General features: G+C 55.0%; 6 protein-coding genes across 6 annotated transcripts; 1 reads left to right on the top strand and 5 right to left on the bottom strand.

Annotated features, from left to right (window-relative positions):
* Window positions 1-172: 172 nt before the first annotated feature.
* On the bottom strand, window positions 173-2,077 carry LAESUDRAFT_645827 (uncharacterized protein; the record flags this gene model as incomplete). The annotated part of the gene is given in 5 exon segments (XM_040903943.1): window positions 173-790; window positions 845-1,135; window positions 1,197-1,492; window positions 1,550-1,670; window positions 1,688-2,077. The coding sequence occupies 5 exon segments, from the start codon at window positions 2,075-2,077 to the stop codon at window positions 173-175; spliced, it is 1,716 nt and encodes a 571-aa protein (XP_040767823.1).
* A 1,105-nt stretch (window positions 2,078-3,182) lies between these two features.
* LAESUDRAFT_810363 (uncharacterized protein) lies at window positions 3,183-4,493 on the top strand (the record flags this gene model as incomplete). Its single annotated transcript, XM_040914211.1, has 3 exons — window positions 3,183-4,161; window positions 4,220-4,282; window positions 4,341-4,493. The coding sequence occupies exons 1-3, from the start codon at window positions 3,592-3,594 to the stop codon at window positions 4,491-4,493; spliced, it is 786 nt and encodes a 261-aa protein (XP_040767822.1). The 5' UTR covers window positions 3,183-3,591.
* Window positions 4,494-4,712: 219 nt separating this feature from the next.
* LAESUDRAFT_810362 (DUF914-domain-containing protein) lies at window positions 4,713-6,634 on the bottom strand (the record flags this gene model as incomplete). Its single annotated transcript, XM_040914210.1, has 9 exons — window positions 6,033-6,634; window positions 5,931-5,977; window positions 5,833-5,880; window positions 5,727-5,776; window positions 5,421-5,670; window positions 5,221-5,370; window positions 5,011-5,156; window positions 4,866-4,947; window positions 4,713-4,801 (listed from the first exon to the last, which is right to left on the bottom strand). Exons 1-9 carry the CDS (start codon window positions 6,377-6,379, stop codon window positions 4,713-4,715), a joined length of 1,209 nt encoding a protein of 402 aa, XP_040767821.1. The 5' UTR covers window positions 6,380-6,634.
* Window positions 6,635-7,880: 1,246 nt separating this feature from the next.
* Window positions 7,881-8,254, bottom strand: LAESUDRAFT_471648 (uncharacterized protein). The gene has a single exon (XM_040902597.1). The coding sequence runs from the start codon at window positions 8,198-8,200 to the stop codon at window positions 7,979-7,981; it is 222 nt and encodes a 73-aa protein (XP_040767820.1). The 5' UTR covers window positions 8,201-8,254; the 3' UTR covers window positions 7,881-7,978.
* Window position 8,255: 1 nt separating this feature from the next.
* LAESUDRAFT_471647 (uncharacterized protein) lies at window positions 8,256-9,446 on the bottom strand. The gene is made up of 2 exons (XM_040902596.1): window positions 8,670-9,446; window positions 8,256-8,612 (listed from the first exon to the last, which is right to left on the bottom strand). The coding sequence occupies exons 1-2, from the start codon at window positions 9,351-9,353 to the stop codon at window positions 8,451-8,453; spliced, it is 846 nt and encodes a 281-aa protein (XP_040767819.1). The 5' UTR covers window positions 9,354-9,446; the 3' UTR covers window positions 8,256-8,450.
* A 1,191-nt stretch (window positions 9,447-10,637) lies between these two features.
* Window positions 10,638-12,017, bottom strand: LAESUDRAFT_645450 (uncharacterized protein; the record flags this gene model as incomplete). Its single annotated transcript, XM_040903915.1, has 8 exons — window positions 10,638-10,950; window positions 11,012-11,052; window positions 11,112-11,179; window positions 11,230-11,249; window positions 11,312-11,420; window positions 11,469-11,547; window positions 11,603-11,758; window positions 11,808-12,017. 8 exons carry the CDS (start codon window positions 12,015-12,017, stop codon window positions 10,638-10,640), a joined length of 996 nt encoding a protein of 331 aa, XP_040767818.1.
* Between the last annotated feature and the right edge of the window lie 836 nt (window positions 12,018-12,853).

Raw genomic sequence — 12,853 nt, 5'->3', positions numbered from 1 at the left:
GACGATTTATTGTCGTGAAATTAATCTCTGTATCAACGAGCATCCATAGCAAATACACAGAAGCTGACAGTAGCACCTACGTTAGATTTACCGAAGCATTCAACATCTCGCACGCACATACATCTCGAAACCTCTCGACCGAGCGCTCCCATGAACCATCCGATCCGCAACTTCAATCCTGGGGCAAAGGAGGAGGAGCTTCCGGCTGCGGTGCAAAGATCAGGTTGAGAGGAGGTGTGGTGTTACTATCATCCGACAGCAAGGTCGCAATGATACTGCGACCAGCGAAGCTCCTCCCAGCCAGCGCCTTCAACGCCTGCCCAGCGCTGTGGGACTCCGTAAACCTCACATACACACGCCCGACGCCAGCCGCCTCGTCCATGCGTTGAGCCGCCATCGCGCTGTCTGGACCGCCCTCGCCCCACTTGGCCTTGTCGCGCTTCACCGGGCGCGGAATGCGGAGGTCCTCGACTGCACCGTATTTGGAGCACTCCTCCTTGATGTCCTCATACATGTCGGCGTACTCCTGGTCGTCGGTGAGGTCCTCCGGGGTGACCATGTTCAGCATCAGCAGGATGCGAGCGTCGGTGCCCTCAACGTCTCCGGCGGGAAGGATAGGACGAGGAATCTCGACTTGGTCGTACATCTCCGGGATCGGTGACTGGCCAGGCTTCGCGCCAACAGAAGCACGTTGCACGACAAGATACTTGTCGCCCAGCTCCATGCCACTCAGAGACTGGATCGCTACGTCCGTCACGGCAGTATCGACGTATTCAAAGAACGCGAAGCCCTACATGAAGAAGTCAGAATCGTCGAGTATGCGTCTCGTTTGCGCCGAACCCACCTTTGATGGACCATTTCCATTTTCCCGCACGAGGTTGAAAGCCTTCAAATCCCCGAAACTCTTCAAGAGCTCCATGACCTGCTCTTCGTTGAGATAGGTCGGCAGGCCACCGACAAATATTTTGTTGATCGAGTCCGGTACATTCGTCGATACGACGCCCGGTACGTGCATGTTCGGAGCCATGGCATCCGGGCCACCGTAATCCTTGGGGCGACGAATCTTCAGCGGCCCATTAAGGAAGATGATTCCGTCGAACGCCATGGCAGCCGTTGCATCCTCTGCGCTGCGGAACTAGAGCAATGATGTTACGTGAGAATGCGAGATGAGCAGTGCTAATATGGGTAAAACGAACCTCAACAAATGCGTAGTTTTTCTCGTAGTTGCACTGCACAGCAAGCACCGGGTTGCCCGGGGCACCTGTGCCGATGTTCATCTCCTTCATCTTGGAGTTGAAGAACTCGGCAAGGTTCTGCTCGTTGATGTCGGGTGTTATGCTGCCAATGTACAGTCTGCGTGACTGCCTGGACAGGTTCGGGTTGCCACCAATACCCATGCCGAAGCTCTGCACGGGCAAGGGAGGAGGGAGACCAGGAATGGCGAGAATAGGCGGAATTTGGGTGCGATTGGCACCAGGGAGGTTGAACAAGCCTAACACGTGGGATGTCAGAGCTCATCATCAATATATCGCATTCAACGTAGACTGACCTGTTTGCTTCGCTTGCATGGCGGTGTACTGTTCGTAGCCGGGCGCATGCACGTCCCAACCGCTAGCCTTGCGTTTTCTCTGTGATATGGGCACCGCATCAGAAGGAGTCGGGGACCTTCTCTCCGGTGTTCCAAGACCATCGCGATGTTTTCCTCTCCCTCTTCGGTCGCCTCCATCCGCTTCATCTCGCCCTCGGCCGCCACGGAACCCACCGGGGGCTCCCGCGTTGTGGTCTTCGTGGACGCGGTGACGGCGGTCATCGTCGTGACGCATGCGCCGCTGAGGCTCTTCGTATTCGCCGCGTGCACCACGTGCGTAGCGCTCCCTCTCGCGATCCCTGTCGCGCGGGTCCCTATCACGCTCGCCGTGTCGTCGCTGCTCATAGCGTTCTCTGTCCCGTTCGCGGTCGCGGTCGCCTTCACGGTATCTGCCGTAGTCGCGGCCGCGGCCTTCGTGGCGAGACGAGTGGTACCGGTCGGGGTAGCGGTCTGTGAGAAAGGGAGAAATAGAGGGCACGGTAAGTACATGTCTCGGATGGGGGGTCGAGGGCTGTTAGTATGGACTCCGGCACGACATCATCACGGGCGAGTGGCGAGAACGGAGGACCAGGCAGATGCGAGCTGCTAGCTACAGATGAAAAAGTGCATGGTGCGGGGAAAGAATGCACCATGAGCTCATCGTTTTTGGTCTGGAAAAAACGCAGGACGAGGGGGGGCCAGGAGGGTAGTCACCTGTTTGGTCTTTTGGCCCGACTCTCTTCAATCCTGCCACTAAAGGAGTATGAAAGAGATATGGAGAGGTCGATGCTTGGTTGCTTACCGTTTTCGTCAGCTGCACTGGCCATGATTGCAAACGTTCGGACGGGAAGCAAAGCTGTGGCTGCAGAGAAAGGACGTCGATCCAAACCAACTTGAACACCGAGAGGAAATGGGTTTGATAAGATCCGAAATTGGTAACTTACTTCGGAAGTTACCGACACTTATCCTACAAAAAAGAACTCGGATTCAAACGCTCACTCAGTTAGCTCTCCTGTTATCGACCAGACGCAACCTACGTGGACAAGTGTCAAACCGTGACGGTCATCAAGCACTGTGTTCCCTTTCCATACAGCAGTCGGTTGCAGTAGCATCCGACCTCTTGTTGACTCAACCTGCATTGGATTTGGCGCAAAGTCAATACATCAGAAGCTTGCCGCTTCGCAAAGACACTCTTTGGCATTAGTTGATGCCTGAACGTTGAACGTTGAACAACCAGATAGCATGAATTCTGGAGACGCTTTCAAACAGCTTGCGAATGTGGGCGGAGTAAGCCACCGTTTCTCGCGGGGTTTACTAAGACTTAAAGAATGCCAAGTCATCATACGCTGCCCCACCCGGTGCTCCAACAATGACTGCCTCTCAATTGAGCCGAAGTGCAGAGCATCATATGGAAAGTGAATGAAGGATGTGCAGGTCGCTTTCTCCGATCAGTTTCACGAGTAGATTCATCTCGAACGGTCACAAGTCCCTAAGTGAGCACAGCTGTGACAAAGAGGAATAGTGGTCGAGCCAGATACAACGAAACGAATCATCAATTACGCGGCCGGGCGTCGCTGACGACCTTTTCCCTCATCGGCTGCCGCCACCTCATCGACTGGCGGCGTTTGAAGGGTGGGCCACCGAACACGTGATCGTGGCGGCAGTGTTCTCGCCGCCTCGGCGGCTGCCGAAGAGACGCGCAATTAATGTCTGGACTGATCCCGCTGCATGTCGCGTCCGCCGGCAGCTGATTCCAAGCACCGAACTGCAGCTTTTGCATTACGCAGCGCCTCGGCCTGCAGCCCACCCGCACGGCCGGCGCATCCGTCACGCCCGCGCCCGCCACACTCGACACGAACCCCCTCGGCACGCCCTGTCAAGAACCTTGCACGGTCTGTCCTTTTGGCGTATAAATTGCTGCCTCTGATGCGTGTTCCCCCATCACACCAGTGCACAACGCCAATCCTCCATTCCATCCCTCATCTGCGTTTTTAACTCTCATCTAAGCGAACCCCCACCCCACGATGTCGAAGCCAGACGGCATGATGAACCACCACTACCTCCACCACCAGTGGGGCATGCGCCCCTTCCGCCACCGCGGCGGCCGCTTCTTCCCACGCCTCTTCTGGTTCGTCGTCGGCGCCGCCTCCGCCAGCTTCTGGATCAAGACCCACCAAGCCGCCGACTGGAAGGACCGCCATTGCTGGCGCGCATGCATCTCACAGAAGGCCTACCCACCACCCGGCGAGAATGCTGCTGCTACCATGGACACCGAGCGGCGCCGTGCCTGGGGCGGTTGGCACCAACATGATGGCCCTTGGGGACGGAAGGACGGTCTCGCCGATAATGCTAATGGCACGGACGGCGAGCGGCGCCGCGGCTGGGGCGGCTGGCACCACCACCACGATGGTCCTTGGGGACGGAAGGACGCTCCCGCCGCCGGACCGACGCAGGATGCTCAGCAGGCGACGTTGCCTGCGCAGTCACCACCGCTCATCCAGCCACCGCACGTCCCGCCCCCGCCGATGCCCTCGGATCGCTGGGACGAGGACAGGCAGCGCATCCAGGCCCTTGGCAAGCAGGCGACCGACACCGTGAGTCGCTCTCTCGTTCCTGCTGCTTTGCACGTAATGCTCATCCTTGAAGACGCAGATCTCCGAGCTATCGGAAGCGACGCTCGACTCTGTGCTTGCGACGGTGCAGAATCTCAAGATGGTGAGCAATTTATGTTGTTCATTGTGCATTGTGACTGACAAGAACGTTTCTCTTGTAGAAACTGGCGGAGAACCGCGCACAGCGCGAGGAGCACATGAAACAGATGCAGGCCCTGAAGGACGACCAGATGAAGATGTTCGAGGAGTGGAAGAAGCAGTATGAGCAGAAGCGGGAGCAGGAGAAGTCGTCCGAGCCCCGACACCTCGTCTAGATCTCTCCTTTCGTTGGTTATTATGGATGGACAGCCCGGTGTATCATAGTTTGTAATCGATACTCACCGTCTCTTGCCTCTTCCAATCCCGCATCGCACATAGAGAAGCCAACCAGCCAACCTCTATCTTATTCCTAGTATATTGCTACATTTAGGTCGCAAGTATCGTCGCCCGCGCCCATCGTGTCGTGCCTGGCCATTTCCCGGCATCATATGGTCTTACACCTGTCCTACAACAATGTTGATCGTGTCATGCTTTCTCTGCACATACTCTGGCGCACGGGGCTCGACTTTGCCCTGAGATTCGGCTGAAGCGCATCATACGTGAGTACGAGATCCGACATGCATGACGCCAAATGTAAACGAACGTACGTGGTGCGCTCCAAAAGTAAATGACCAGCCCGATAATCACCACTGCGAACGCAGGAAAGTACAGCCAATACGGCCGGTAATGCTGTCACGACCAACTATCGTCAGAGACTTCTTCGACAGGCTGTATCATCAGCGAGATACGCACGAAGAGGAACAGCCCAAAGAGCAGCCCGTAAAAATCACTCGACAAGATGCTCAGGTTGTAGTACGCGGACGACGCCATGCGGTAGAGCATCGGCGCGACGGTGTACAGGATGAACATGGACGCGGTATATGCGACCAAAATGCCGACTGGGAACAAAGAGAGCAGGCAGTCAGCTAACATCAAAAGCGACGCGTGGAGCTCGTGACGCACTGTTCTTGCCATCCCAGGTCGCCTCGCGCATGGCCTTGTGCTCGAGGCCCGCCGCTTGGATGCCATTGATGATCATGCCCCACATCCCCAACTGGCCAACCACCTCGTACAACGGCGACTTGCGCACGAAGAACTCCTCCGTCGCGTTCGCTGCATGCACCGTCAGTCTCTCGCCCTCACACAACGGCTAGAACGCGTACTGAAGCCGTAGAGCGTGGCACCGACGATCATGAACACGTCGCCCTTTGCACGGTCGAGCGCAGACCAGTCCTTGTCCGTGAGCTCATCCGACGCGACAAGCATCCCCAGCCCGCCCACGCATACCACCACGCCGAGGAGCTGCGACCACTTGTACTTTGGACGCATCCATAGCCATGAGAAGATGAGGCAGGACGGGATCGCCCATGCGTCGAGCAGCTCGCAGGAGAGGAGTGTCGTGTAACCGTACGCCTGTGAGGTGGACGAGGTAAGGTGGGTGTGAGGCGGCGGGAACGGAGAGGAGGTACCTTGACTGCGAGAAAGTTCCCTTCTACGTCGCAGGCGGCGAGGATGATGTCTGATGTGTCGCGATGTCAGCGGTCGGGAGCATCGCATACAGACAAGAACGCTTACACCTCCACCCGTCCCTGAAGATCATCTTCAACCAGCCCTTGAAACCATCTATCGCACACCATCAGTCCCGCACAGACCCCCTAGATCATGATGCGCACACTGGTAGATCGTATAAGGAGTATAGACAGAGAATATCGAGAAGTACCTGGAGCAAATCAGCTTCTGGTCTTCCACCTCGGCGCCTATTAATCGAAACTCACAAAAACCACGTCTGCAATGTGGGCAGCACCCAGTTCCTACCCACGAGCTCCGTCGTCGTCACGTTCGTACAGGTGATACACAGCGACACCAGCTGGCCCGCCAGAAGCGACAGCACGAAGCGCTTCGTCCATATGCTCTCAAACCGGCGCCAGAGACTCCTACACAGCGCACCCGCAGAGCTGTAATCCAGCGGCGGACGTGCTGCAACCGCACTCTCTTCCGAGTCGACTTCCTCGACCTCCTGCGATTCTAGCGCGGGCGGCTCAGTGCTCTCGAGGAACTCCGAGTCCTTCTTGGTGTCGACGCGCGAGAGGGACGGCCCAAAGTCTTCCACGGCGCTAGACATGCTGGGCGGTGCGTGCGTGCACTCCGGAGGGCGAAGCTATCGCTCGCTAGGGCGGATGAGGAGGAGACTGGCGCAGAGCCATCAGCCACTGGACTGCTGCCTATTCTTGTACTGGTCGACGGGGCTTTGGGAAAACTTCTTAGCGATTGCCTTTTCTGGGAGGCCGTATGTTCAGGGATGATCGATGATCGACCAGGCACGCTGTTAGAGCACGTGTACGCAGGTGTACGCACCCTGGCGGATTCGAGGGGCTCCCCTCGACCTGGGGTGCATGAGCAGAGCTGCCGAGGTTTCAGCGCAGAGTGAGCGGTGTGACGCGTCACGACGCGTCTACTGACGTCACGCGTTTTGAGACAGAGGCACGATCATCCCCATACACGGCAGACATGATGCGATTTATCAGTGTGAAAAGTAGCGTGGGAATGTCAAAACATTTTTGACATGAAATGCCATGGTTGCAAATATTTGTCGCGCGTGTAAGAAATCAATCCACATTTAGACACAATTTTCCACGTTGATAAATCGCACCATGTCTGCCGTGATAGCCTACAATGCAAACCTTGCCACATGCTTATCTGATGCACCGCGAGGCGAGTTGTATTTCCATGTACAAACCAATGTTCTTAAAAGCATATCGTGGAAGGTATAGTCATGACATCCAAATCAGCGTACCGCACATTGACCGTTACGCAATCATTACCAACAACCGCTGATTTTCAGCATGCCGCTTGAGCTTGAGATGCGGAGTATCCGCGAAAAGAAAGTCGAACAGCGACATGAAAACTCAGCAACTCGACAGTGAGCAAACTATTTGACGCTGCAAGATAATTTCGGCAAACAACACGTATTGCGATCGCGCTGTTTGTTCTATGAATACAAATCCCACACAGTCTGGTCGCTAATTACTATCAGGCAAGCCGTGCACACCACGATTGCGACTACAGGACGTATCCAAGCAGGCCGCAAACGGTGTGAATCTGCTTGGATCCGCGCTGCAATAGCAACCCAGGCTGCTGCTGCGGTGTACTCTGTGATGATGAAAGACAAGAGACGATATCCAACCTATATTTGACGGCTGATGATAAGCACGACGGCGGCAGTGGAAGGTATTCAAAGGACACTCACCGGAACATAACGCAGCGAGAACGTACATGACGAATCATTCATTGAATATCGTGCGCAGGTTCAGGACAGGAAGAGTTCTGCTGAGCACGTTGCTGTACGCTTACGTAGCGACCGATTTTGATGCGTTCGGGTTTGGCTTCAGCAGTGAAGAGCCCTCGTACCAGGCCTATGCACAGTGGGGACGGACTCATAGAATTGGAACCACAACCAGAGAGACCAGCGAATTGAGCTCCAAGGGCGGAATCAGTGACACCAGCAGAAGCAGAAGGACAGATTGATCAGGTGAATCCAACATTGGGGCACACGAGACAGAGACCCCAGAGTCGCCAGAGCCAGAAGCAACTTGATCAGGAGCAGCAGATGGTCCAACAGAACCAGAACTGACTGAGGGGCTCACAGGCCTCGTGGGACTGGTGACAGTGGAAGGCGTGTCCGATCGGCGAGAAAGGGGTGGACTACCGCTGGACTGCGAGTTCACCGCAACCTGCCTTGACACCAGCTGGTGGATCGCCCCGAAGTTGTGCGCGGGACGAGACCGACAACCACTAGTAGGTGCAGTATGGGCCCCGGAAGCAGAAGAGCAAGAAAAATGAGGAGCAGATTGCCCTGAACTACGAGTAGCACAACCAGAGTGACCAGCAGGATCTGAGGAACTAGAATCGCCAGAGCCACGACTACCAGAAGCGACTTGATCATGAGAACCGCCGGGCTAGCAGGGGCAGGCTTGACCGAAGGGTACTTGGGCTTCGTGGCAGTGGCCGTAGGAGAACGAGAGTCTGACTCGCGCAATTCCGAATGGGGCGGAAGATCACTGCCTGCGAGATCACCGCGGACAGCTTGTGGAGCAGCTGGTTGACCAACTCCTAGTTGTAGCTTGTATGAGGACCATCACCAGCAGCAGGCGAGACATCTTTCTTGATGGGATCAGGTTCTGGCTTCTTCCGTTTCACGCGACTGCATCTGTCGACCCTGCCCTCCGCTTTGACTTCATCCTTGTCCTCGTCGACCGTGTCATCGTCCTCGACCTTAACGTCCTCCGTCGTCTTCTCCTCCCCTTGCTCTTGTCCTTGATCTCAATGAACTCTTCAGGATGGACCTTAACAACAGCCTGCTCCTCCAAACTGTGAGCCGTCTGAACACATTAGTCAGTTGTCCATACACGTACATTTGCGTCGATCACTTTCTTGGCCAACATGAGAATCAACCTGAAAGGAGGGTCGACAGACGGGGGCGTCGGGGATTTCTGGCCAGATACCATCTGAGTCAACATGAGGATGAGCCCGATGGGAGGGTCTACTGCTGGGATCATACTCGACTTCTCGATAATGTTCTCGGGGCAATACGGGGGTATGTACCACATGATTGCCAGTTTATCATAGGCTGCATTGAGGTGATAGTCGACAATTCCGATGATGCCGAGACTGAGCATCCTGAGCATGACTGCCGAAACGTCGAATGTCTGACACGAGTTGGCGACGAGCGAGGTGCATGGCATTTGCAGATCGGTGAGAAAAGTTTCTACGGCCACGAGCGTACCGTTGAAGGTGTGTGGATCTTTGAAACGGATAGCGCTCGAGGTGGTGGTGCCCGAAGCGAGCGCTGCACCTTGCAAAAACATTCCGAGGTTTCCCAGAACTGCCTGGATGGAGGCTTGGTTGGCAGCGAAGGTGATCTGTGTGCCTGCAAGGCCATTGATAGCATTCACGGCCTGTGCGAGGGCCTGCAAGGCAGGGGGGTCATCAGTGCCTATAGGAACTGAGGGAATGGCACTGGGTGCCGGGGCCTGAGGCTGAGCTGGGGGAGGACCAAAGAGGATTTCGAGGTCCATCGCAATGTCGTTGGAAGCCATGGCGTGAGAGGCTAGATGTAGGAAGATACGAGGGTACCGAACCCGGTGGAATCCTGTGCGGTGCTAGGGCTTCGGGAATATCCTTCGTGTCCCCGGTCACAAAGAGCTTCGTCACGGGATTGCGGAGGACCTTTGCCATCGAATGAAATCGTGGTGCAGATGGCGTCAAACACCATGCCAGACAACGCTAGGACAGACGATGTACCTGGTGCAAGCTGACGGAGATGCAGGACGGGAGAGTATTGACGAGGAAGAGCGAGGCCGGTGCTCTCCTGGGATAATCCCAGTCCGTCCCAGCCGTCTTCCAACCATGGAACGCCTTGAACGGCACTTCTCCGACTTGACGAGGAGATAGCGCTGAGCGATGGTTGGTTGACGGAGTGGGGCACCGAGGGGGAGCAAGGTGATTGACCTCAACAGTGTTCATAGTCAATATGAATGTCCTCAAAGTCAGAGTTATTCTTGGGGAAAAAAAAGAGAAAGAAGGGATCATATACGCGAGGAGGCGGGAGAGAAAGCGATTGACATGTTGAACTCGAACATTGTCGGCATCGGGTACCTCCAGAGTGACGTTTCGATCTTGATTGGCCTCCAAATGGATGAGTAAAATGGTGGTTGCAACATATATAGGGCTGGCAGGATATTGGTGGAGAAAATAATGGACTGAGGCTTAGGATGCATCAGGTATATATAGTCGTCTCCAATTGATGCACAATCTGAAACATGGCAGCCAAAGGCAGAGTCGGACGCGTGAAAAACGCGTCGATGCAACGTCGATGTGTCTGCTGCCAGCACGCGGTCATGTAGTGTTATTATTCTGACCCAGAGTGTATGCGCAACCAGCAAAAGACCGTTCAGCTTCTTTTAAATTCTCGATTCCGGGAGCCTACAACGGTATAGTACAAAGGCCCAGCGAAATGAAGGGACCGAAGACTGGCAGAGCAGCACAAAAGAATGCCTGTGACAAAGGAACGGAGCGGTGCCATACTAGTGAACGTATACGCTTTGCATACTCTATACATACTATAAGTACACATGCTCGACATTAGCGGAGCAGTCAAGCGGGCGGACGCACACCATCATCGGCGGCCCGCGGCTCCTGCTACATCAGCCAACCCGACAGCAACGGCAACGGCAACCTGCAAAAGCCAACACGAAACATGAACCCCCGCGCCTCGTCGCGCCTCGCCTGGGTGCAAAATGAAGCGAGCGAAGCAAAACAGCACCCGAGGAGAATCTCTACCCTGATCCAACAAAGGAACCAGCGAGCAGCACCAAGCACCCTTATACGGGTGAGGAGCTGTAGTCGCTGGATGCTCGCTTGATTGGCTGGCCCATGTCGTCCTCCTTTTGCACCACCCGTGTGATGTCGACGGCCACTGGACGCATGATGAAAGACTGGTCGCCGTTACGCCGCGATGGGATGATGTTCGACGACGTGCTGTGAGTCTGATGTGCCTTCTGTGCCCACCCCAGGCCGACGCGGACGTTGATCATCATGAATGCGATGGCAGCTACCTGGCAGAGCGTGTCCACGAATGGGTATTGCAAGTTCGACCCTGACTCATAGGCGGCGAAGAAAACGATGACGTAGAGCCTGTGAAGGGAAAAAGATCAGCGTACACGCTATGAGAAGCGATGATCAGAAGACGACGCACGTGTAAGTCCCGGCGCTCTCAACGATCGTAGCGAGGACTCGCTATAGGTGAAGCAGGTTCTTAAAACGTGGGGCTACTTCCGATCAACAAACTCGCTTACCATCAACTGGCCTCCACCATACGCACTCGCCTTCCGGCTTGACCGCCACACCTTCCATGCTATCAAGCCTATGGCAATCTGAGTTAAACATGAAAGAAGCCCTTGCAACCCTACTCACAAGAGCTGTACACGTTCGTACTAAAAGTGTGCTTATGATTAAGCCTTTGCCCTGGAGTATCGGAGTTAATAAAGGTACGTACATGAAGGTGAAGGAATAATCCGCCGTGATCCAGTGTGCAGCCTGGCTCACAAAGACAGTGTCCGCAGTCGACAAGCGGGTGAGCTCATAGACGATGCCAATGCCGGATACTGCACAGTTATGAGCACGCGTTCAGCGCCTGTACGAATGCTACTCACCACATAGTCCTGTCACAGCCAGAGCAGGGACCATGACAACCCAGAAGTTGTAACTCCAGACAATCCACAGACGATATGCCTTTAGCATTTATAAGCTTGACCGTCATAGACGAGATACCACTGTCTCGACTCACAAACATGATGTCGGAGATGATGAGGGTCGAGATCAGGAAAGCCGTCTTGACCACCTCGGTCGTCTGAGAGAGATCGGCATAGAAAAGCTCTGGCGCCGCGCCACCTTCGAAGAGGACAAAAGCTTGGAAGAAACGAACGACAGTAAGAATCCAGTGCTGAGGGAGCGTCAACCGGTGCTGCGGCTTCGACGTCTGAAAAACTCACTGCCGTTGCTGTCGTTGTGATGAGGATTGCCGACATGAAGAGCGGCGTGAGGAACTTTCGCCACCGGGCATCGAACGTTACGCTCTCGTTGGACACCCGATTCGTATGCAGGTAGATGTAGGTCGACGAGAGCAGCAGGAAGATGCCGTAAAGGAAACTCTCGACGGCAACAGTACCCATGTTGGCGCCGGTGAGAGAAACGTACACCATTGTGAAACAGCCAAAGTGCAGGCTAATAGAGTAGAAAGCACTTGAGGTGTATGAGGACCTGTCCCTCCTGGGGTGGGTGTTGCGGGAAAGCCGGAGGGCAGAGGGAGGGAGATGGACCTTATATGCGACGTTCTGGGTCTTTATCCGCTGGCCCCAGTCTTGAGGTAGCGTTAGGCCGATCACGTAACCGTCGCGATCAGTTTGTTTCAAAGGAGAGGCCATAAATCGCAAGGATGGGAGGACCTTTTTGGTGCATGTATCCAATCTACGGCACCATCACAACATCCATCGCTCGCCGCACCTTCGTACGGCTTCGCAGCTAGTGAGAAGTCTTCTTGCATGTCCTGCTTTTGCCATTCTGGGGTGTGCCTATGTACTTGGAGGAAGCAGCAGATTCCGGCTCGTAAGCGAACCCGGTAAGATGGCAGTCGAATTCGCAAGGGACGCCGCGCCCAAATCAATCAAATGCACACGCCCTCAATATTTGGGGGCGATTTGCAATCACAATTCTCATCCCCCCTGTCTGTTCCTAACGCATTTGCACAGACCAGAAAACTCATTCCTGCACCTTTGTGGCCCTCTATTCAAAGGGCAGCTAGCGAGTCGCGGGGAAATTTCGCGCATCTGGAAGTACTATTCGGCGCTTAATCACGTGCGCCTAACTGGCTAACTGGACATATCCATGCCCTTGTGCCCCTGTTTGGAACGCGCAAGGTCAGATGTCGACTGAGCATATGCGCAATTGCTACCTTGTTCTTCGCTCAATCATTCATTCGAGCGGCTCAGCATATCATGCTTCCTGACGCGAGCTGCAAAACGCATCAAACTCGAGGTAT

This window comes from Laetiporus sulphureus (genome assembly GCF_001632365.1).
Source record: "Laetiporus sulphureus 93-53 unplaced genomic scaffold LAESUscaffold_6, whole genome shotgun sequence".
Classification (NCBI taxonomy): Eukaryota; Fungi; Basidiomycota; class Agaricomycetes; order Polyporales; family Laetiporaceae; genus Laetiporus; species Laetiporus sulphureus.
This window is presented reverse-complemented; position numbering and strand designations above follow the sequence as displayed.